The following is a 21,455-nucleotide window of genomic DNA, read 5'->3' as shown; positions in this document are numbered from 1 at the left end:
GGGTTCACAATAGGGTGACTAGCCCCTGTCCGGGTCTCCTTTCTGTTTACCGGCTGCCGTTTCTCCCTTGTAGCCTGCCTTCCGCACCCTGGGCTGGGGGACAGGAGCTCAGGGGGTGCCGCACAGGGAGCGCGACGGCTGAGAGACCGTCCCCTCGGCCCCACTCTCTGGTTTGCTGCGCCACGAGTACTGAGGAACGTGGGCCACGGGCCGGATGATGAGAAAAATTTCATCACCAATGGGAAGGCCAAATTTAAACACAAAAATCGGATACAAATAATATAAGGGCCAGCCTTAGGGACTCCCTAACGGTGAAAGCGCAGGAAAAACTTGGAACAAAATCCCAGCATGCATCCCCTTCGGATAGAGCCCCGCCCCCTCGGCACATTCGGGGTCCTCCTACCACAGTCGGGCTGCGGCTCGGCCAGAGGCGGCTCCGGAGCCGGTGGAAGCCCACCTGCCTTCACCGACCCCCACCTTGCCCGTGCCCCTCGAAATGCTTGAAGAGATTATAGAAGGTCAGGGTATTAGGAACAGAATTGTCCTGAGCATCTGCATGTGCTAAAAGAAGTGGGATGTATGTTTTCGGTTTTTAAAAAAGGTATACAAAATGGAGGTACATTTTTGTTGAAAAGGAAAGTTGTAGAAGCTTGGAGGAAAAGGAATCTTTGGAAAGGAATTTTATGTATCATCGGGAGTGGTGAATATTAAAATCAATGTAATTCAGTTAATGAGTTTTCAGTATCTAAAGCAAGCTGGTACAAAATTAAAGTTTGGTTTTCTCTTTCTTAAAAGGTCAAATTAAACCAAAGTTGGAAACGGGAGGAAAAAAAGAATTTTACCTTGTGTGGTCAAGTTGGCTAAAATTAAATTGTTATAAATGTTTTAAAACTAAGCTTTAATATCAGTAGTATACTTATGTAAGATTGGAACTTAGTTTTTCATTACTGGAAGGACAAAAGTTTCTTGGATTATTGGTGTGCCCTTGATGAAAGATTATAATTTTTACCTTAAAGCAAGCTGCCCCAAAAAGCACACCAAGAATTCTACAGTTTGCCAGATTTCCTGTGTATACCAGGTCTTTGGGTTTGCTCATAACTATGTAATTTTGTGTATTTGCCTGTGAAATTGTTGTCACTTTGGTTACATAAATAAGTCTTGTTTCACAAAGGCCAAAAATCCTATTCGATGAAGTGTATTAAAACCTATTTGATCTTTTTTGGTATCCAAAGACCCTCAAAGGATTTGCGCTCTCTCCTTATCAAAAGGGAAATAGTGCACTGGTTAGGCTTGCCTGACAGGTTCTATTACATGGGAGCCATTGCGAAAACACAAGCAATTCTAAGCCTTCTTTACATTGTGTCTGTATAGGTACATATTTTGTGTTCTAGAAATTTTATTAAATTCTTAAAATTCTGATATGTCCTGATATAATGTTATCAGTCGTAATGCCAATCGCCTGAAAATATTATGTCAGAAATAAGCAAATTTCCCTGTCAATCGCAATAAATACCTCGTCATCAGATCTCTGATGATGGCCATTTTTAAATGTCATCACTTTAAGTTTTGTCAGTTGAACTTCTGCTTTTAATGTTCCTGCAAAAGTATTTTATCTCCAGATAAATTCAGGAAATGCAGCCAATGAACACTCTAGAGTGTAAGGCGCTGATAATTTCCACCTTACACCACCGAGCTGCTGCGTAAGAGTGTACGGAAGCCTAGTGGGAAAATCAGTGGTGTCAAAAAACTTCTCACAAAGATCAAGGTCAACAAGAATCAATTTCACGGGGCTGAATAAACTGAGGAAGATGACTGTAATTTTACGACTTTGTCATTTGAAACACGGCTGGTTCTTTCTGTTTTCCAAATACTAAAAGTTACTTCCTCGTTAGCTATGCCTGCACAGCAGTTTGGCTGCGATGCTGACAGACAAGGCGTTGCCTCTGTGTGTTGGTTGCAGGGGTCCTGCCGTTCGAACCGTGTCAGACCTTCCAATCCGTGCCCACGAGATGCTTTTCCGCTCGTTTCAATCTTCTTCCATTTCTTTCAACGACATTTTGTGCGCTTCAGACTGTCCTCTCCGCCCGCAGGGGACAGTCCACGGGCCCGCAGCCCCGCGGCCCCAGGCCTCACGCGCAGCTCACAGGCGGGTGAGCGGCTGGTCTCTGGCCCAGTCCTGCACTTCCACGCGGCTGAAGGCGAGGAAGAAGAGCAGGCCGGGAATGTTGATGACTGCTGAGAGCAGGAAGATGTTCCTCCAGCCAGATTCCGAATCCTGCAGGCAGGGAGCGACAGGTCATCCACGGCCTTCACGCCCCCGTCCCTCCTGGTCCAGGAAGGCCGCGGCGCACACCCTCCGGCCAGCAGCCCGGATCCGCCCCAGGGGCCCAGGGCGCCTGGCGACGGGCAGGCACACCCGGGGTGCCGGCCTTTCCCCGGCGGGGCGTCTCCCCGAGCCCTTCCCGGCCCGACCTATGTCAGACGGGGCCCGACCCCTCACGGGCCCCTTTCCTTCTCAGGTGTCACTCCCCTGACAGTCACCGGCCCGCACTGTGCCACCCACGTTACAAATTCCATCAGTTTTCAACCCGTTTCTCTTCTATAATCCAGGTTCCAAAGGGCAGGAAGTTTTGTTTCATTCACTCGGGGCAGCGTTGATGCTTATTTGCAGAATGAGGGAATGAGTGCGTGACCAGGGAGACAAGGTCAGCTTGAGGATCTCCACTCTAAACAACCGTTTACTGACAATCTGTTAGTTAGAGGCCGGAAGGGAATTGAGGCTTCAAATGGCAAAGGACGTGATGTCCAAAGAACCCCTTTCCTTGTTAGTCTCCCTTTTCTGGACTTCCTTCTGGGGAAACCCCAGGGACCTTAAAGACTGTGAGTGTCGTGCCGGTCCCGCCTCACGGGAAATCGACACCCACAGTGCTCAGTGCTAAGGTGCCAGACCACTTGTCCCGACAGCTTTACATGCGTGTCCCAGAACGGGACGCTGCCCGGGCATACACGCAGCGTGTAAGCAAAGCCGATCAGAGAGAGGGTCGCCGGGTGGCGGCTGCCCCTTCCCTCCGCCTTCGCTCAGCCGCCCAGCCTTTCGCTCCTTCACTGTGCACACAATCACTGGGCTCCTGCACAGAGCGACCGCCTCTCCCTAGATCCCTTGGAACTTTCCAGGTGTCAAGAAATGCCCCTCACACCCCAGCAATCCACAGCGGTCGGCCACTCTCCACAAGAGATGCCGTGATGTCGCCACACAAGTCATGAGATCGCGCACTCTCCCTCACTCTGCACCCCAGACGGGGCGAGTCGCAACCGGGAGGGAACAGATATCCCCCTTGCTCTGGCTTCTCCCTGGCGACCCTTGGAGGCCCCTTGGGGATCCTTTCACCAGCATGTCTGGGCTCACCTGGCTGATGAGGAATCCAGAAACGGTGGGGGCGAGGACTCCGGACAGTTGACTAAAAAACTGTGACAGCCCCTTGAGGACGCCTGTGTACCTGAGAGAGCGAGAGGATGAGAGGCAGAGGCGGGTCCCCGTGGAAGCACAGGTTCCTCTCATCTGACCCACTGAAGTCCCCCGCTTCTCTCCGGGGCGGCCTAGACTTGTGCTGACCCTCTGTCAAACCTGAGTAAGATGGGCTGGTGAGTGGTCGCTGTCACCCTGTGTGAGGGTCTGACCCCCAAGTGGTGACCTGTTCTAAATTGTCACTGTTGTTCGTGCAAAGTGCATTGATTGATGATGGGAACCGGTTTATTTGTTCCTTCGGCTCCTGCTGTGAAGCCTGACCTGGCAGCCTTGCTTGAGGAATACCAGCGCCCTCCCGGGGTGAGGCGTGGGCTCTCTGGAGATGAGGCACCTCCCACGCGTCTCAAGGGAGGAAGGACTGCGTCCCACTGGCTGGGAGAGCAGCCCTGGAGCCACGCGGGAAGTCGGGGTCGCGCCTGGTACCTGCACCGGAGCTGAATGTCGCCCGTGCCGCCCGTGCCCTCCAGCCTGACTAACCCCACAGCAGCGCGCCCTGTGGGGTGCTGGAGGCCGGGCAGTGACCTCACCCCGGGCGCTGCTGGGTCCCAGCAGAGAGAGACATGGCCGTGTGGCGCCGACCTCCCCTTCCACCTGGAAGAGCTAAGTCCTCAGTGGCTGATGAGCTTTGGGCCCTCCCTGGAGTCACCTGGGGTAAGGCAGGTGCTGACGTTTCCAGTGACCTCCACCCTGTGGCCCTCAGGGCATGACCCGTGGTCACAGCAGGTTCAGAGACACCGGACCAGACTGAGCTCCTGTGAGTGACGCCAAGGCAAAGGGGCTCTTACCGAGGAGCAAGGTCCATGAAGTTGACAAAGGACCCTACTTGGCAGAAGCTGAAGGAGGTGAAGCTCAGTACCAGGAAGGCCATGGTGACACTAAGACTGTCGCTGACCCAGGGCAGGAACACGGAGAACCCGATTGCGAGGGAGACCCCTGGGCAGGACAGACAGAGAGGAGGAGCTGCCCCGAGCTTCCCCTCCCGCCCCAGCGTCCACCCACATCCTCACCTATGGCTGTGAACAGCCTCCTGAGGACAATGAGGGAGAGGATTTTTCTGGAGAGGAGGGTGTCGGCCAGCATGCCCACGAGGATGGAGTAGATGTAGGTGGCGCCCAATACCATGGCCGACAGGAATCCGCTCTGAGGACCAGAGAGGAGGTGAGGTGCACCCCAACCCCCCCACGACACAGAGCGGCCATACGTGCCCTGGCTACACCGTGGCCTTTATCTACACTTTGCCTTTAATACAAACTCCACACCCCTGGATGAGCCAATATAAATTATGAAGAAAAATATGCACGTAGTTCAGTTCGGGGAAAAAAGAATGACTAATTCTCTCTCCATATACAACGATCACCTAGAAATAGATGCCTAAAAGAATAAAGCCCAGTAGAAAAAAAAAATGGACAAAAGACAGAGAAACAAAAACACCACGAAGTGGTTCTGAAATGTATTAAAATGTACTCTGCTTCACACCAATACCAGCACCGTGAGGTGCCTCTGCTCATGGGTCAGGCTGGCAAGAATCAGCTTTTCGATGTGGTCCACGGGGTGAGGGGAGAGTCAGACTCTCGCCCTACAGAGGGTGACGATGAACACGAACACCGGTACTGCGCCCCCCTTGACCCAGGCGTGCAGGCGTCAACAGCTGCACAACCGTGGGGCCGGCTCAGAGCCCACCCACACTTGGCTCAGTGAGGCTCTCTGCTCCCTGACATGGAAGGGCCCCATGCTCCGGTGTGTAAGGAACAGCTGCACCTACACGTCCCCTTTGTGTTAGAAGAGTTGAGAAAATAAACACACACTTGCACAGGCTTGCATTTTCAGAAATGGCAGAATGTGTAAGGATTTAGTAAAAAGGGTGCCCTGAAGAATGGACTCGGAGAACAGGACTGATTGGGAATGGAAACCAGAGGAAAATTGGTCACTCTTCCTTTTTGTATAGTTTTTAAATGTTGAGCTCGGTCCTTCTCAGTCAACCTCTAAATTAAAAGGAAAAGGAGACCAGTGGGAAAGGACCTAACCGTCCTGTAGGCCAAGCTGTTCAGTTTACCGGCAAGGAGACTCCACGCCATCATGGGAATGCATCGTCCTGAGAAAGTGTGCTGGGCCTGGGCTTCCCAAGCTGGGAACACCTGGTCTCAGCTTGTCTCTCCAATCACTGTCCCACCGTTGCCTCCTCGTGTGGCCTCTGAGGGTCGGGGGCTCACCAGGCCACACCCCATAGGTGCTCTGACGCACTGGCACCTGCAGCCGGCACCCTGCACCCGACCTTCCCCATCCTCGGGGAAGGCCCCCGGCCACCTGGCCCGGGGCCTTCTGATCCAGCACCCACCGTCTGCCTGTGTGCACCGCAGACTCTCCCTCTGCTAAGCTCACTCTCTGGTCCGGTGGGCATGCTGTCGCCAGAGGAGCCTGGTCAGCATGAGAACACTGCGTTTTGAGTGCAAAGGTGAGAATGTGGCAATGATTTGGTGACCTTGTGAACTGTTGCTGATGTCCTCTCTTGTCACTTTTGAGACATCCATCTGACTTGAACTGAAAGGCACCTGCCAGCTGACCACAGAGCCTGTGTGTTTAGTGAAGAAGTCACGGCTGCGCACGTCTGCGCGGCCCGCTCTCTGCGTCTGACTCGAATCCAGGGGTCCCTCACAGAACACTCTCCATATGTGTTTGCTCTAAGTCCTAGAGGGGACTTCGGTCCCATTATTAATGTCTCACTTTTAGCGTATGTCGTTTGTGACTCTCTGTCACAACCTGAATGTGTCCTGTTCGTACTTTGTTCTGTGCGCCATCAGCAGAGTGTGCCGTTTGCAAATGCTGATTGGGTTAAACGTAGAATTTTTCCTGGGTCAACCTTCGAATGGCAAACTGACCCGGAATCACCCAGCTCAGGAAGCAGCAGGCCACAACGACAGGAATCAAATTCAAGGGGCACTGGCTGCATTTCCTAATCGAAGGCCCTAGGCCTACCCCCTGATCTGGTGGAAAGAAGAGCGAGAGGAACCCTGGCTGGTGTGAGTGCTACAAAGCCAAAGGTCCCTGGTTTAGTTCCCAGTCGGGGCACGTGCCTGAGTCACAGGCGGGTTGGTCCCCGGTCAGGGGGCGCACAAGAGGCGACCAACCAATGTCAGTCTCCCTCTCTTTCCCACTCACTTCCCCTCCAAAAACCTATGTAACGAAGGGTTCGGGCAGAAGGACAGATGCAGTCTCTCTGTACTTACATCTTTGAAGTCAAGTTCAAGCACAGTGTGGAGGTACATTGGTGTGTATGTCAATATGACATAAGCATGCCAAAACACACAGAAGATGGAGAGCATAATGCTCCAGAGAGGCAGAGATTTGATCATCGCCTTAATGGGAAGGGACAGGGATGGCACATGGTCCTAAAAAAAAAAAAAAAAGCAGATAACAACATCCCCGCCTGACACACTCTCTCCCCGGGACACCCGCACAGACTCAGGGAGGTGGCAGGGAGGGCAGTGAAGCACCTGCTGAGCCAGCGAGTGCACGATATAGTCCCTCTCTCCAGCGCTGATGAACGGGTGGTGCGCGGGGTCCTCATACACAAGCGAGAACCAGAGACACGCACAGGCGCAGCCAGTTCCACCTGCAAGAGGCCCCATTGGTGCCGCGCTCAGATCCGAGATGGTCCCTGCGGTTGTCAGGAGGCTGGCCCCAGCACCCCTCCCTGCATTTGCACCCTGTGCTGCCCCGTCACAGGGGGAGGGCATGTCCCTGCCATTTGATTTTGGTGTCGGTCCCATCCCTTGCTTTGGCCAATGACCTGGAAGAGGCTCAGAGCCCACTGTGTTTGCCCCTTGTACTCCAACGTGCCCTCGTGGCGGAGGTCCAGGCAGCCCTCGCCCAGCTGGGCGGGCGTCTGCCACGTGCCTCCCTGCGGGGCGCCTGCTCGCGTCTGCTGCTGGCCTCGCAGAGCCGGCCGCAGCCCCGCACCACTGCTGCTCTGCCACGACGCTGGGCGACGCGGAGTGAGGCTCTTCCTCAGCACGGAGAGTTTCTGTCACCTGTGCTTTCTTCCAGTGTTGGCCCCCCAAACCTTATGAGCAGGCAGTGGGCACATAATTCATCGGGACATTTCCTCTTCCAACGCTTAGAGCCCTGAGTCCCCTTCACTCGTGAGCTTGTCATAGACACCTTCCTTCCCAGACACGGACTCGCCACCGCCGGCCAGGCACGTCGTCACATTGTGAGAACATCAGCATCCAAAGACACCATCTTGCCATCAAGGAACTTAAAATCAAGTGGGAAGGGCTGGGCAGGAACCGTCACACAGTTGCCCACTAAGAACAGAGGGCGCTGGTGTAGATTCCACGATGTTCAGTGACTTTGCAGTGTGTATAAACTGCTTCCCGTGTCTCAGAGGCACGTGCGAGGGGGCCGGCCTCGCCGCCCGAGTGACGGGTGCACACGCCCTCCTGAAGCTTCCAGGGCAGAGCCTTCGAGGGCGCTGCACGTGCCGTGCAGGTGTGCCCCCGAGAGCGCCGTCCTGTGACGGACGCCCCAGCCGGACGTGCCGGGCCCCCACAGTCAGGCAGTCCGCTGATGGGCTTTCTGAGCATGTTTCAGGGTCCGCCAGACACAGGCATCAGCCGAAAGCCACCGGGCAGTCCCGCCCAGGCTGATAAAGGCAGGCGGGGAGGGCAAGCCCTGTGGCCTCCGAGCCCTCATGTGTTTCTGGAAACTTTCCGCAGAGCCTGTGTGTCGGGGGGGTGGCGGGGGGCCACCCCAACCCACAGCCTCTCCTCTCTACCCTGGTCAGCACTTTACTTGTGACGAGGGCACACACCCACAAGTGTCTCATTATAGTCATCGTAAGAGAAACACAAAAGGCGGCGTTGCATACAGAAGCACGCCTAAGCACAGAGTCGCAGCAGGCAGCATTTCCAGCACCTCAGGAGAGAAGCTCCCCCGGCACGCGGCGTGCTCACTGTGGACCGCGCGCAGGAGCGGAGCGCGCCCCCTTGGTCAGCTGCTCCAGCTGCACACTCAGGCCGCGAAACTCGGCAGCCATGTTGCAAAGTGCGCACCGTGATTAGCTCTGGACCTGAGCAACCCTAGTTACAGAAATATCCGTCCCCCTTAGGATGTGGCTCATCACAGGTGACACGTATTGCAGCAACGCTGCCCGGCGCTCGCTGCCACAAAAGACAACTCTGAGGTTACAAAAGCATACACTCACCGAAGATGTAGAAGACAGAAGTCCAGCCTAGCGTCTCACAGAGGAACCCGCCGGCAAGGAGGACGGTGCAGGAGCCCAGCATGGAGCCTGAACACGAGTGAGAAGGCCCTGTCAGGCGGGGCCCGTGTGCGTCCTGCAGGCGACCTCGCCTGCAGCGCGGAGGCGGGAGCTCCGGGCTGCGAGCCACATTCTCGAGCTCCCACCCTGCTCCTTTACTCGCTTCTGGGGACCCTGGGCAACTCATTAGCGTACCTGTGTCTCAATTTTCCTTGAATGGGAAATAAAAATAATGAGTTTTAAGATAAAGTAACACAGACAAAGCACCTCCAAGAATTTTGCTGCCCCGTTAATGGGCAGTTAGGATTAAGAAGGACCGTTTAGAGCAGTGCTTTTGAGTAGGGACACAGAGGACGGGGACGTAGGTCCTGCTTCCGGTGACAGGCCATCGCCGGACGCTCCTAAACAGCGCACACACGGGGGCAGTGACGGAGTCGATTACCCGAGGCAGAGATGGAGATGAGCTGGTTCCTTTCCAGTGGGGGAGCCCAGTTTATCCAGATCACATACTGACTCGATACTATCATACCCTGCAAAGGACAAGTTCCGCTTTCAGCTGCCTGAGGTACTTCAGGGCCAATGTCGCCCTCACACTGGGAAAGCACCTTGGTACCTGGCTTACGCCTTGGACAGCCCGAAGGACAATGAGCAAAGCCACCCCGGTGTCAGCCGCCCATGGGACGAAGAAGTTCAGGACGGAGGAGACAAACAGGCCAGTGCCAATCAAGTACTTGGCTCCAAAAATTCCAGCCACATAGCCACTGGGGATCGAAGCCAAGAACGAGCCATAGTTGAAGGAGCCGAGGATGACCCCCTGGATGTAAGGACTCCAGTCGTACACAGGATCCTGGATGACAGAGAGGCCGTCCCTGTGTGTCTTTGACTAGGGAGTTGATGACTTCTATTGTGAGGACTTGAGAGGCCAAACACACACACACACACACACACACACACACACACAACAACAACAAAAACAAACAAACGAGAAAAAAACGATTCTCTTTTCTTTCGCCCTCTCTGCCGTCCCTCCATTCTGCCCGTTTCCCCAGGTACCCAGGGAACTGTCCGATTACAGCATCAAAGAACCTGTGGGGAAAGGGGGCGCCCTAGGCAAGTCAGTCAAGACAAGACAAAGGAGGACACGGAAAGTAGGTGGGAGGCTATTAAACCTGCTTCGTGGCGAAGAACGCGTGTCTACGCATCGGCAAACTCTGTTTCCTTCATTCTAACTTAGTCCTGCGTCACACTCAGAGGCACTGAGCCAAGACACAATCCCCTTCGCTGTGGGTCACGTTCCTGTGACCTGCAGTCCCCCGAGCAGAGGAGATGCCCCATAAGGACCTTCGCGGTCAAGCCGGCGGAGTCCCACCAGGGGCCCGGCGTCTCGCCACACTCACTGCAGCCCGGCGTCCCAGGAGGGTCTCGTTGCAGGCGTCACGGGCGTCCGACGTGTTGGCCGGGCAGGGCGGGGCGGAGGCGTTCACCATGGCAGGCAAGGTGATGTTCAAGGCCGTGTTTTGGGCGTTCATAGCAAAATTGCAGAAGTGCAACAGGAAGGCCAGCCCGTGTCGGACCGAACAAAAGCCTGAGATGAGGGGCACAGGAGGTCTGATCATCGGGGTCCTCTTCTCTCCCCCAGTTCCTGAGGCTGGAACAGGGGGACGGTTGCGGGCTGCCTGTGACGCGGCAGGACAGCGGGAGCCGGGGCCGCTGCGTTTGGCAGACACCTGCTGCCCTGGGAGTTAGGGGCCCATGGCTCCCCCAGAGCCCGTGCCGAGGGGGCGACTACAGACCGGGAGCCCGGCCTGGCGAGCCCTGGGCAGCATTTTCCAGGCAGCGCCGGGGGCTGTGCTGACAAGCGTGGGAATGGGAGGCGGCAGATTCAGAAGGGGGGCTGCCAGCGGCGGCGGTGGGCTGCCCGAGAGCGCGAGCAAGCAGGTGACCCGAGAGAGAAGGTGCGAGAGGCGGCTCCCACGTGCCCTGCTGGGGTGTCTTTGGTGGCATTTACACCCAGGGGACAGTGCAGGTGAATACATGTGGGGGCTGGCGGGAGAGGAGGCTGGAAAGGGAGGCGAGGCTGGGCGTCCGAAGTTCTTAGACTTCACCTTGACACTGTCATCTGCGCTCAGACAGGAAATGCCAGTGACCCGTGGGCAGCCGTCCCTGGCCCTGAGCCTGGGGCACCAGCGTGACCCCAGAAGGTCAGGGCGCACAGCGCCATGGAGAGGCGCCAGGGGAGCGCGTCAGCACTGGGAGTGCCCCTGGCTCAGCCTCTCCAGGGGAGCGGCCAGGACTTTGTCATAAGTAAAAGGGACACCTGTCGACAACTTCCTCCACTTCCTACACATTTTGACAGGTACAGCTTTTCTTAATTCAAATTTCTAAATATTTTCACAGAAAACCATGTGCCTGATCGACTCTCCCCACCATTAGCACCTCAGACGTTTCACAGGCTCCTACGGCCTCTGGCCCCACGTTCACTCGCAGTGACTCTCTCGGCCTGAGTCCTTTGAGCAGCGAACCGCGTCTTGTGCGGCTGGGAACAGCATCTTGCTCTCAAAGAATCAGCTCTTGTACATATTTTTCCCTTCCATTTCCTTCATGACTTGAGTTCACAGTCCTTCTACCTTGAGCTCTCTATTTCATTTTTCCCATCTACTTTCCTGGAAGTTCGAGACCCAGTGAACACGATGTTTAAGTAAGTGGCTTTATTTACTCTTGGACAATTTTGTTTTCTCTCCCTATTCATACCCATCCCCTTTCAATCCACTGTCTTGCCTCTCTCTGTTTTCCGTGACTTTTCCAGCCTCTGCTCCTGGTCGCTGGTTTGATTTTCTGTAGGATCATTTGTCTGGCAGCTGCTCCTTTCATTTGGATTCTGAAGTGACATGTTTCCCCACTGGTTTTTTTTCTCCTCTACAGCGCACTGTTCTTTCCTATTTTCCTGTTGGCTTACTTCGTACACTCTAAGCTTTATTTTTTCATTCTTCTTGAGCACTGGAAGACACTGGCAATGACACTGTCCTTCACTGTCCCCAGATCAAAGACGCACAGCTCACTACCAGACCACCCCCCACCCCGGATGGATCCGCACCTCCCGGCCCCGTGCCTGGCTGCCTCCAGGGAGCTATTCAACCTGCCTACATGTGAGTTCTCGCTCCTGTGAAAGGGAGGCGATGCCAGGGGCACCTTCGCTGCAGGGCTGCCAGGAGGAGGGGACAGCGGGCGGCAGGGGACAACGGCACCGGGCGCCTGTGCATCGTGTGCCACTCGCCAGGCGTTGTGCCAAGTGTTTTCCACATGTGGACTGACTTCGTCCCCACGGAGATCATGTGGCATAGGCACTATGACAGTCATTTCATTTTTACAAACAACGAAACTGAGACACAGAAAGTTTAAGTAAGTAGCCCAAGGTCACACAGCTCATAACTGGCAAAGTCAAGATCGCAAACTCTGGGAGTCTGACATCTCATGGGAAATTCCTAGGCAGGAATTTTCTATGTTGCTGTTTTGAGAGGGAAGGAGCTAAGACAGGAGAATTTGGCCAACGGTGCAGTCCCATAGACTCCTGGGTATTTAGAAACGAGTGTGATCTTAGAGACACAAAGCCAGGCGCTCCCAGCTTGCAGACAGGGAGCCGAGGCAGTTCGCCCCAGCCCAAGAGCCTGGATGGCCCCTGGCCGTTGGCAGACCGAGGATGAGGATGAATGTGCCCTGAGTCTGCTTTGACAGCTAGGAGGACGGGAACCCTCTTTTCCTTAAGGCCTGCTCTCTTCCCAGGAGACTTACAGGCTAAAATGCGGACCATAACAGAGCACCCCATCTTAATTTGTCTCTTTTTAAAGGTATTGTCGTAGAAAAATCCTACATCCTGGAGAAAGTTAATGACTTAGAATCAGAGAAGCCAAGATAGGATTCCACATTGTCTAGTTAGCATCTGCTCTAGGAAACTTTTCCCTTCACCTATAAATAACATCTGGACATCTGCTTTATATACCTTCCAGGGCTATTGCAAGAAATGAAATAATTCTCAGTAAAAATTCTCAACAGCTGCCCTGGGTTGTGTGGCTCAGTGGACTGGGCACTGGCCTGCAAACCAAAGGGTCACCGGTTCGATTCCCAGTCAGGGCACGTGCCTGGGTTGCAGACCAGGTCCCCAGTGGGAGGTGCTTGAGAGGCAACTGTACATTAATGTTCCTCCCCTCTCTTTCTCCCTCCTGGCGCCTCTGTCTAAACATAAATAAATGAAATCTTTTTTTAAAAAAAAAAATCCTTGATAGCTATATAGAATTCTTGGCAACTGGTGGGAGCAAGAAGCTGCTGTGGGGTGTCCAGCCTTTTGGCGTCTCTGGGCCACACTGGAAGAATTGTCTTGGGCCACACATTAAATACATCGCAACATGTTATCACAAAAAAATCACATAGTGTTTTAAGTAAATTTACGACTTTACGTTGGGCCCCATTCATAGCCACCCTGGGCTGCGTGTGGCCCACAGGCCACAGGTTGGACACCCCTGTGAGCGAGTGGAGGTGACCCAGGTCCCAGTTTTCTCCACGACCAGGGCACGGTTTTACCTTTGGTCGCAGCCGGCGGTGACACCACACACACATTGGTGCCCCCAGAGTGCTCGCCCCTGGTGGCCATGGCTTCCGCTCTGGTGGACATTTGGCCCGCCCCTCCAGGTCCGGCGTCGGCCTGCCGAAGTAACGGGATGCACGAGTGAACGCCGAGCAAGAGGACTGCCCCGTAGCGCGCGGGCCACGACCCGGCCCTTCTGAGAACGTGGAGGAAACGTCTGGTAAGAAAAGCGCCAGACCAGAGGGTTCGGGGGACCCGGTTTGTCGTCCCGACTCTGTCCCTGGGCGCCTGTGCGGCCTCGCCGCTCTGTGTGTTCCTCTCTCAACTGACGGCAGCAGGAACTGGATGTGAGAGCTTGATGGTTTCCTTTGACATTTCACCCGGAAGATTCCAATGGATTCAATGGCCTGAATTAAATGCTAGGCATACTAAATAAAATGCAGGGCATGGCACAAATAACGCCCCCTATTTTTTTTTTTTTTATTACCAAATCTTTTATTACAAAACCATAGGCATGTGGTTCTGCAACATAACAGTGTTACACTCAAACACACCAAGCGACAGTTTTGGTGAAATGTTCAAATTAAAACTATAAATCATTACACCCATTTCCTTACCCTACCAACCGCACTCGAGCAGGCCTTCCTTCTGCCGGACCCTGTACAGGAAGCAGCTTACTAAACACAGGGCTCCACAGAGAAAAGGAGACATGCCTACAGATGTAAAGAAAAGCCAGAGGCATAAGCCAATGACTCCGTGACCTGGGACTGGGGCGGGGCCTGTTAGACCAAGTGTGGAGCTCTGGGCACTTCATCGGACTGGACTGTCAGTTACGAGACAACGTGGAGTCTGAGGGGACCGATGGGCTTTTTACTCTGGAAACGATCAGAGAAGTTACAGGGTCAGCGGACGGAGAGGGGAGTGGGGCAGAGGCTGACTTGCTGGTAGAATAAACCCTTTCCACGTCCTCTCTGTGGAGTGCTACTTTTACTAATACAAAGGCGAGTATCTTTGTCTTTGGGATGCTCTATGCTTTTCACTCTCAGCGGAAGGACCGCCTGTGCGTGTGAGCTCTGAAGCCGCCAGGTGCCCTTGCTTGCTTAGTGAAGGCACGGCGTACTGGGCTGTGAGGGTCACCTGCTTGCTTCGGCTGTCTGCACCTTCCCTGAATAAGCTGAGTGGAAGGAGCGATTTAAGAGGAGGACTTTCCCAGGCTGGGCTTGTCAGCTGACCCTGTGCCCACGAGGTCACTGGCTACCAGACTGTTCATTCATGGACTCACTGCATGTTTGCTGAGCTGGGGAGCAGCCAGGACACCTGCCTCCGGAGCTGGCTCGCCCGCACTGATGGCTGAAGGACTTGGTTCCCATGAAACTGCCCCCCTCTAGACTTGCGAGGGCAGAAGCCGGCTTTCTGGTCCCAGCCTCTTCCACCCACATCTGCTTTGTCTCCCGCCGCCTTCCGCTGCCAACCCCCACTGTTCTGGTGACTCCTATGAAGCCACCGGAAAGGACACAAGATGAAGAGAGTGAGGGGAGGCAGCATTTGCTGTGAAGGAGATCAGAGGAGCGGCTACCATGGCCAGCGACTGGCATCGCCCAACGACAGCCACTACTGCGCCACGGCGACTTCGCCTGGTTGTGGGAGAAAGCGGCGGCCGAGCTGCAGTGGCGGTGGCGGGGAGGCAGCTGCTCTGAGCAGGAGCTCTCCGGGCACCACAGCCAGCGCCAGCCGACGCGGCGCACAAGGAGGGGGGGGGGGCGGGCGCGTCCAAGTGGTGGGGAGGGGCTGCGCTGGGCAGGGTCCCGGCCCAGGAAGAGGACTCGACTTACCCAGGCTACCGTGTGGTGCGTGGTCTGTGACGGACAGAATGGGAGCCGGGAGACTCAGGAAGAGTCGGCTGTGTCCAGCTGTGCAGGAGTCGGGGTCTGCGCTGGGCACGGAGCCAAGGACCAGGCCGGGGTCTCTCTTGGGGACAGAGCCAAGACGAATTGTCAATGAGGTGGACGGAGACACAAGGTGGGAACCATTGGGGTTTTCTACATTTATGCCTTGAGCAGGCGAGGCACTGGGATTGTTCTCGGGGGAGAGAAAATGAGTGGCCGTGGAGCAGGTTTCCAGAAAAAAAACAAGGGTTTCCTTTTGGACACACTGCGGTCCGGGCGCCTGTTAGACCCAGAAGGGAAGGTCTCCAAGCAGACGCCGTGTCTGTGAATCTGTGGCGTGGGACGGAGGGCCCAGGTGGAGACACAGATCTGAAAGTTGTCGGTCTTGCCTGTTTCCCCGGAGACCAGGCGGATGAGGGGAGCCAGCAAAGGCGTCGGGCCCGCTGCTCTGGCGCCCGTCTCCTGTCGGCGCCCGTGGCCGGGACGGACCGCGGGCGGACGCCTCTGCTCCCCTCCGGGTGCCGTGCCCCTGCGGGAGGCACCTCCCGAAGGCGTCCTGCAGAGCTGCTAACGGTGCACACGCTGCCTCTGCCTGATGCCGGCGCCACACGGCTCCCCCCGGGCGCGGCCCCTGGGGCCGCCGTCGCAGTCCTCGGCCCCAGCCCCGGCCGGTGGCTCAGCGGGCGGCGGCAGCGTCCCGTACACCCAGAGGCTGCAGGCTCGATCTCCGATCGGGGCGCACACCTGGGTTGTGGGTGTGACCCCCGGCCGCGGTGCCTACGGGAGGCAACCGATGGATGTGTCTGGCTCACACGAATGTTTCTCTTTCTCTCTCTCTCTCTCTCTTTCTCCCTCTCACTATAAAATCAATTTTAAAATTATGTCCTCAGGTAAGGATTACAAAAACAAAATTCCTCTGCCCCGAACTCTTTACTCATTAATTACCTCCCAGAGCCACACAGGTGGGAAGTTCTGTAACTGTGATGACCTCGTAGCCCGAATGGGACCCTTCCTTTGCCAGATTCAACCTTTCCCTTCACTGTCTCAGCCCAGAGGTGACCAGCGCTTTAAAAAAGCAACAACTGATAAAACCAGGCCCACCAGGTCACTCTCAAGCTGCGGGCCATCCAGCCTGGCTCCCGAGCCTGGGGGTGCTCCCCGGTGAAAGCAGAGTGCGAAACAGCCGCTGGGCCTGCTGTCGCCGTAGAGAACGGCGACTCTCTGCGGCGCCCGCCTCGGGCGGCGCGGCTCCCTGGGGTTCTGGGGCTCTTACTCCTTTTAGGAAAAGGTGATGTCCTCTCTCGCTTTTCAGAATTATTTCAGGAAAGACAGGTTCTCTTCCTCACCCGCACATTCTCTACCCCAAAGCGGCAAATCCGCCTCTCTCTGCAGGGAGAAGGCCCGTTCCCTGCACGGCGTGTGGCGCAGCGGGCCACGGGCCTCGGGCTCACCTGAAGGGGGCAGAGCGCTTGCCCTCCTTCCTCTCACGCGTGCCTCCAAGCTCCCCAGCTTTTAAGTCCTCGAAGGGTAAATAATTACCGCCAACCTTTAGCCCCAATGTTACGAAATGGGTAAACTTTATCGGCTCAATGGTTTAATTTTAACTATACCTTTGTGGTTTCATTGACACGTAGACCAAGCTCATTAACACTTCCTCACGGTTCCCGCCCGGAAGAGCTCACTTACATCTTCCCCCACCTTCCGTCCAGCGGCATCCGAGTCCCTTCGCAGGGATTGTGCATCACACACGCCCTGCCGCCCGTGCCGTCCCTCGGCCGGTGCCCTGTTCGTGAGGAAGGGACATGCCTCGTCCTCTCTTCCCCCTTCTCCTGTTTCATAGGCGGCGCCTCTCACAAACTGTAGACATAACACAGTTCCATCACGGCGGTTGCTGGAGCCTTTCAGCTACAGCTACTTGCCCAAAGGCCTGCGTTTTCCGCGGCAATTGACTTTGTGATCCCGGTCCTTTGTGTAGCAAAGCACTTCAGAAGGCTCATGCTTGCCTGAGATCTGTGTCCTCACCTCCTAACCTCTCCTGAGCCCACCTGCAACAAGCCGAGCGCGGCAGAGCCTGTTCTCCGTGCCGGCACCTGAAGTGGCCACTTCCCGGGTCCTGTGTGTCCGTGGCTGACAGCTGGCGCCACTCACTCCTGAGCGACCTGCTCACTGGTCACGCGCCATTCAGGCCCGGCTGCTTCTGCGCCTCATCGGTGGGTTTTTTGTGAACCTTTGAGGAACCCTCGTCTTCCCTCTGGCATCTGTAGTGGGCGTACCCAGCCGTCTGTCCTCAGACGCCCTCTCGGCCTAAACCCCCTCCCGAGCTGAACCCGTCCAGCCCTCTCTCCTCGCACACCCCTCCCCTGGGCTCTGGGCTTCCTGTCTTCAGCCGCCTTCACCTGCGGTGAAGGCTGAATTTCCAGCAAGTTCTCCAGATGCGAAACCCACACTGACTTCTCTGCCCTCCGCACTGCACGCGTGCCTCCCCAAGACGGTCTGGAAGGTCTTGGTGTTCACCTCCTCTCTGGCAGGAGCCATACCTGCTCTAGGCCACCCCTCTGCTATTGGGAGCTATTCTCACTCCTTAGCAGTGAGCTCCTCCCGCCTCCTGTTCTCTAAGTTAGTAAGTCTCTATGTGAAACGTTCCCTCCTCAGACAGCTATTGTTGTCTTGCTCCGGATTTAATCCACTGGCACACACATGAGGTGTCTTTCTGAGTATCACTGAGCATCGAGCCATGTGCATCGCCGTGTGTCCGTGTGTGCTGATTATGTCACGCTGTGCCAGAGAGGACTTTTAATAATTAAGCAATAGGTCACTCACTCAGAACAGTTTTGAGCACGTTGTCTCCATTAGGTTTCATCATAATATTGTGTTTTTTAGGTAAATAGAAATAAAACATATTTCTCTGTAATTTATTTCTGGCTCGATCTTCTCTCCACATTTCCCAGTTTCTCTACTTCTTTTTGGGCGAAAGAAACCCTGAGCTGCCAAACACAGAGAGAGAGGGAGAAAGAGAGAGAACATGTGCTTGATTCAAAGAACACATGACTCTCATTAACTTGATTCCTCTCAACTATCAAATTATGTCATTCCTTCTAACCTTATGTTAATTTTCTTGAAGGTCTTTAGAATTTTCTTTACAGTAATACACATTTTCTGTGTTTGTCCCGAGCCTCTGTAGATTTTATGTATGGTAATTAATCGGTAGGTATACAGATTGCATTGTTTTACCGCCTAGTCTTAACAGTCATCTATTTGAATTTCAGTTTTTAGTTCTTTCTGTAGGTATTTTCCTATATACAGTGCAATAAATAACTGCTTGGGAAATTTCTTCACTCGTATTTCTGAATACATCACAAAATGTCATCCGATAATAATGGAGGTGAAACAGACAGTTCCAGTACCTGTGTTTAGGTGTTAGATCGTAGAGTCTACTAGAGACGTAGGCGCAGGCCTTGAGTAAATGTGTCAGTCACTTCTGTTGCCACACAGGGTATGGTTGAACATTAAGAGAGAACACGAGGGCTCGCTCACACGCAGGCCCCGGCCCCACCCCCCGCGCCCAGTGGAGCACGCCTGCGCGCCCCTTCTCTCCAAGAGCACTTTCCTGAGTGCGGGGACCCTTCCGTACATTGTGTCCATAAACCCGTTTCTCCTGCAGCTCATTTTGACTGCCTCCAAAACTTTCTAAATAAACTTTCTCTTGTATTGACTTTTTTTTTTTTAAGTACATTGGTTATGCCCTAGAGGCCTGACTGTACACCAAGTTCCAGGAAAAATGTTTAAAAAGACACTTTGTTTGAGATAATAGAAAAATGTAGCTAGTTAAGCACCAAACCATGATAGCTTTAACAGTAGCAAAGGTTACAGCATGTTTAGTTTCCCTTTTTTGCTTTAAAGATAAGGTCACTGACTCACAATCATGAGAAGTTTTGCAGAACCTTAGTTCTTCGACATGGCGAGGTCCGTTCTGACCTCGGGAATCAGACAAAATGAAAACACTAAAGCCCGCGCTGGAACTAACTAATCGGCTTGGCAGCGACTTCTGACCCCTAACCCTTAACCCTCAATTTTGGCCTTTAGAAATCCTTGAGCTGACAGCATCGGGGAGTCAGGTTTTCCCTGCCTGCTCCGCATTCTCCTGGCCTGGCGGGGGCCAGCGCCCGGCCCTGCCTCCCCTTGGCCGAGAGCTGCCTGCAGCGCCCTGCTTGGCTGCGCACCGGGGGCGCGGACTAATTAGGTACATATGGCCTTGAAGAAAATTGCGAATTTAACACACTTGGGGGGGGGGGCGTTAGGAGGTTGGTGCAAATATTCCAATTTGGAAAAAAAACAAAAAGTAGTTACAAAATTTTTTTTCAGAAAATTAGGGAAATTTGAAAATAGACTTGGTATTAGGGACTTAGTAATTTTCCTAGGTATGATAATGATATCATGATTCTAGAAGAGAATATCCTTTTTCAGAAAATGCAGACTAAAGCTGAAGTAATATTTCATTATGTGTGCCAGATCAGCGTTCATCATACTATCCTCTCAAATTTGTGTTAAAATTTTAACAGCAAAAGGTTGAAAATTAATTAAAATCAAAACATTATTGATAGGGTTGGAAAGGGGATTTTGTTAACATTTTTAGATGAAACAATTTTATCTATTCTCATTTGAAATTTACATATAAATTTTTGTGTGTTGCATAGAAACAATTTTGTTTATTGAAAAAAATAGATTGTTAATGTTAAAATGCCTGGTATTAGACTATAGCATTCTAATGGAAGACAACAAAGAATCCAAATAATTTATATGCATCTGGTATATATTGTGCTGCCTTGCACATGCTTTGTTCTTTTAGATTTTATCACATTTCCTCGAAAGTATGACTTTTTTCATAATCTGGAACTGTTAGCTCTAGGTTGATCTTTTCCTTAAATGTCTAGAGGATAGATTTAAAAGCCTAATTTTTGACGGGTTTTTTTTCAATTTATCTTAGTCCTCACTGGTTTCTAGGTTCAGATTAAGCTGTTTGTATTTTTTTCCAGAACTCATACTTCACTTCTCTTAAATGTGCTAACAGGTTTCTAAAAATTATGTCCTGTAACTTTAAAACATCAATTCTATAGGTTAAGCTATAATTTCATGGAGAAGGTTTTGAGACAATTTTGAACTGTTCGTGTTTCAGGGATTTTGTTAGAGATGTGCACGTTTGTCTTATTTTGCATCGCTTTGAGGATTTTGAAGATTCCATCTTTGTCCAAGAATCCTGTATTTGGCTGCTTTCTGTTTTCCAGCCAAGTCAAAAGCTGCAAATTTACTTACCTTCCTCCCCTCACTTCTAACCCATTCATTTAGTCTAAACCTATCCTCATTCAAATACAAGCTCTAGAAAGGCATTCCACATTTTCACTTTCGTGAGCTGCCACAAGTCCTAACATGAACGTGCTTCTTTGGTAAGGAAAACGGCGCTTCCGCCAGGAGCTGCCGGGATGGCTGTCGGGTGCTAACGAGCAAAGCCACTGGAGTCGAGAAACTCAGCTATTTTACCTAAGCTCTTTCTCAGAGATGATTAGTGGCTCTGAAAAGAGCCTTTGGTTTGTTTTTCTCTCCCCTCGAGGTTCAGGTTCCTCACCGGGCTTCACCAACAAGAGGGGTTGCGTCACCCTTTCTAGTGGTAGCTCTGGGTCTTCTTGGGCAGCAGCACGGCCTGGATGTTGGGCAGGACGCCGCCCTGAGCAATGGTCACACCACCCAGCAGCTTGTTGAGCTCCTCGTCGTTGCGGATGGCCAACTGCAGGTGGTGCGGGACGATGCGCGTCTTCCTGTTGTCGCGGGCCGCGTTGCCCGCCAGCTCCAGGATCTCGGCCGTCAGGTACTCAAGCACGGCCGCCAGGTACACGGGCGCGCCGGCCCCGACGCGCTCGGCATAGTTGCCCTTGCGCAGCAGGCGGTGGATTCGACCCACTGGGAACTGCAACTGGGCTCTAAAAGACCGAGACCCAGAATTGGCACGGACCTTACTCCCCTGCTCCCCATCTGCCATGATGAACAACCTCCCCTATAACACAAAGGTAACCTTGGTTTGGTGAAGGGCAGACTTATAGTCGGCCGTAGGTTGTGACTTGCCACCTGATTGGCTGGGTGGTGAGTGCCTATCCAATCAAAAAGCACTTCTGGAACTACCTTATTTACATATACGTCACTACCTATTACCCA

At 53.4% G+C, this 21,455-nt stretch overlaps 2 protein-coding genes across 5 annotated transcripts; both read right to left on the bottom strand.

The window, feature by feature from the left end:
* Positions 1–795: 795 nt before the first annotated feature.
* Positions 796–16,720, bottom strand: SLC17A4 (solute carrier family 17 member 4). 3 transcript variants are annotated; one of them, XM_054564882.1, is made up of 13 exons: positions 16,703–16,720; positions 15,198–15,333; positions 13,362–13,482; positions 10,184–10,371; positions 9,400–9,633; positions 9,229–9,316; positions 8,730–8,816; positions 7,018–7,136; positions 6,751–6,912; positions 4,534–4,666; positions 4,312–4,459; positions 3,407–3,497; positions 796–2,275 (listed from the first exon to the last, which is right to left on the bottom strand). In XM_054564882.1, exons 3-13 carry the CDS (start codon positions 13,450–13,452, stop codon positions 2,141–2,143), a joined length of 1,476 nt encoding a protein of 491 aa, XP_054420857.1. In that variant the 5' UTR covers positions 13,453–13,482; positions 15,198–15,333; positions 16,703–16,720; the 3' UTR covers positions 796–2,140. The 3 variants fall into 3 exon arrangements, with proteins under 3 accessions (XP_054420857.1, XP_054420855.1, XP_054420856.1); XM_054564880.1 differs by having other exon boundaries at positions 16,525–16,716; XM_054564881.1 differs by having other exon boundaries at positions 16,598–16,716.
* LOC129063819 (histone H2A type 1-A-like) lies at positions 14,558–21,282 on the bottom strand. 2 transcript variants are annotated; one of them, XM_054564887.1, is made up of 3 exons: positions 20,926–21,282; positions 16,433–16,459; positions 14,558–14,584 (listed from the first exon to the last, which is right to left on the bottom strand). In XM_054564887.1, exons 1-3 carry the CDS (start codon positions 21,280–21,282, stop codon positions 14,558–14,560), a joined length of 411 nt encoding a protein of 136 aa, XP_054420862.1. The 2 variants fall into 2 exon arrangements, with proteins under 2 accessions (XP_054420862.1, XP_054420861.1); XM_054564886.1 differs by lacking the exons at positions 14,558–14,584; positions 16,433–16,459 and having other exon boundaries at positions 20,879–21,282.
* Between the last annotated feature and the right edge of the window lie 173 nt (positions 21,283–21,455).

This window comes from Pteronotus mesoamericanus, unplaced genomic scaffold (genome assembly GCF_021234165.1).
Source record: "Pteronotus mesoamericanus isolate MK-2021 breed Mesoamerican mustached bat unplaced genomic scaffold, CSHL_Meso_final scaffold_99, whole genome shotgun sequence".
In the NCBI taxonomy this organism is placed as follows: domain Eukaryota; kingdom Metazoa; phylum Chordata; class Mammalia; order Chiroptera; family Mormoopidae; genus Pteronotus; species Pteronotus mesoamericanus.
This window is presented reverse-complemented; position numbering and strand designations above follow the sequence as displayed.

Excerpts from the sequence above, each read along its gene's own strand:
- LOC129063819 (XM_054564887.1), bottom strand. The coding sequence starts at position 21,282 with ATGGCAGATGGGGAGCAGGGGAGTAAGGTCCGTGCCAATTCTGGGTCT. Across the intron at positions 16,460-20,925 it reads CCGTGCTGCTGCCCAAGAAG|TCTACGGCGACAGCAGGCCC; the intron begins ACCCAGAGCTAC and ends GAGTCGCCGTTC. Across the intron at positions 14,585-16,432 it reads CGACAGCAGGCCCAGCGGCT|CCCAGCCTGGGAAAGTCCTC; the intron begins GTTTCGCACTCT and ends TCAGCTGACAAG.
- SLC17A4 (XM_054564882.1), bottom strand. The coding sequence starts at position 13,452 with ATGTCCACCAGAGCGGAAGCCATGGCCACCAGGGGCGAGCACTCTGGG. Across the intron at positions 9,634-10,183 it reads TCCTGGGACGCCGGGCTGCA|GATCCTGTGTACGACTGGAG; the intron begins GTGAGTGTGGCG and ends TCTGTCATCCAG. Across the intron at positions 6,913-7,017 it reads TGCACTCGCTGGCTCAGCAG|GACCATGTGCCATCCCTGTC; the intron begins GTGCTTCACTGC and ends TTTTTTTTTTAG.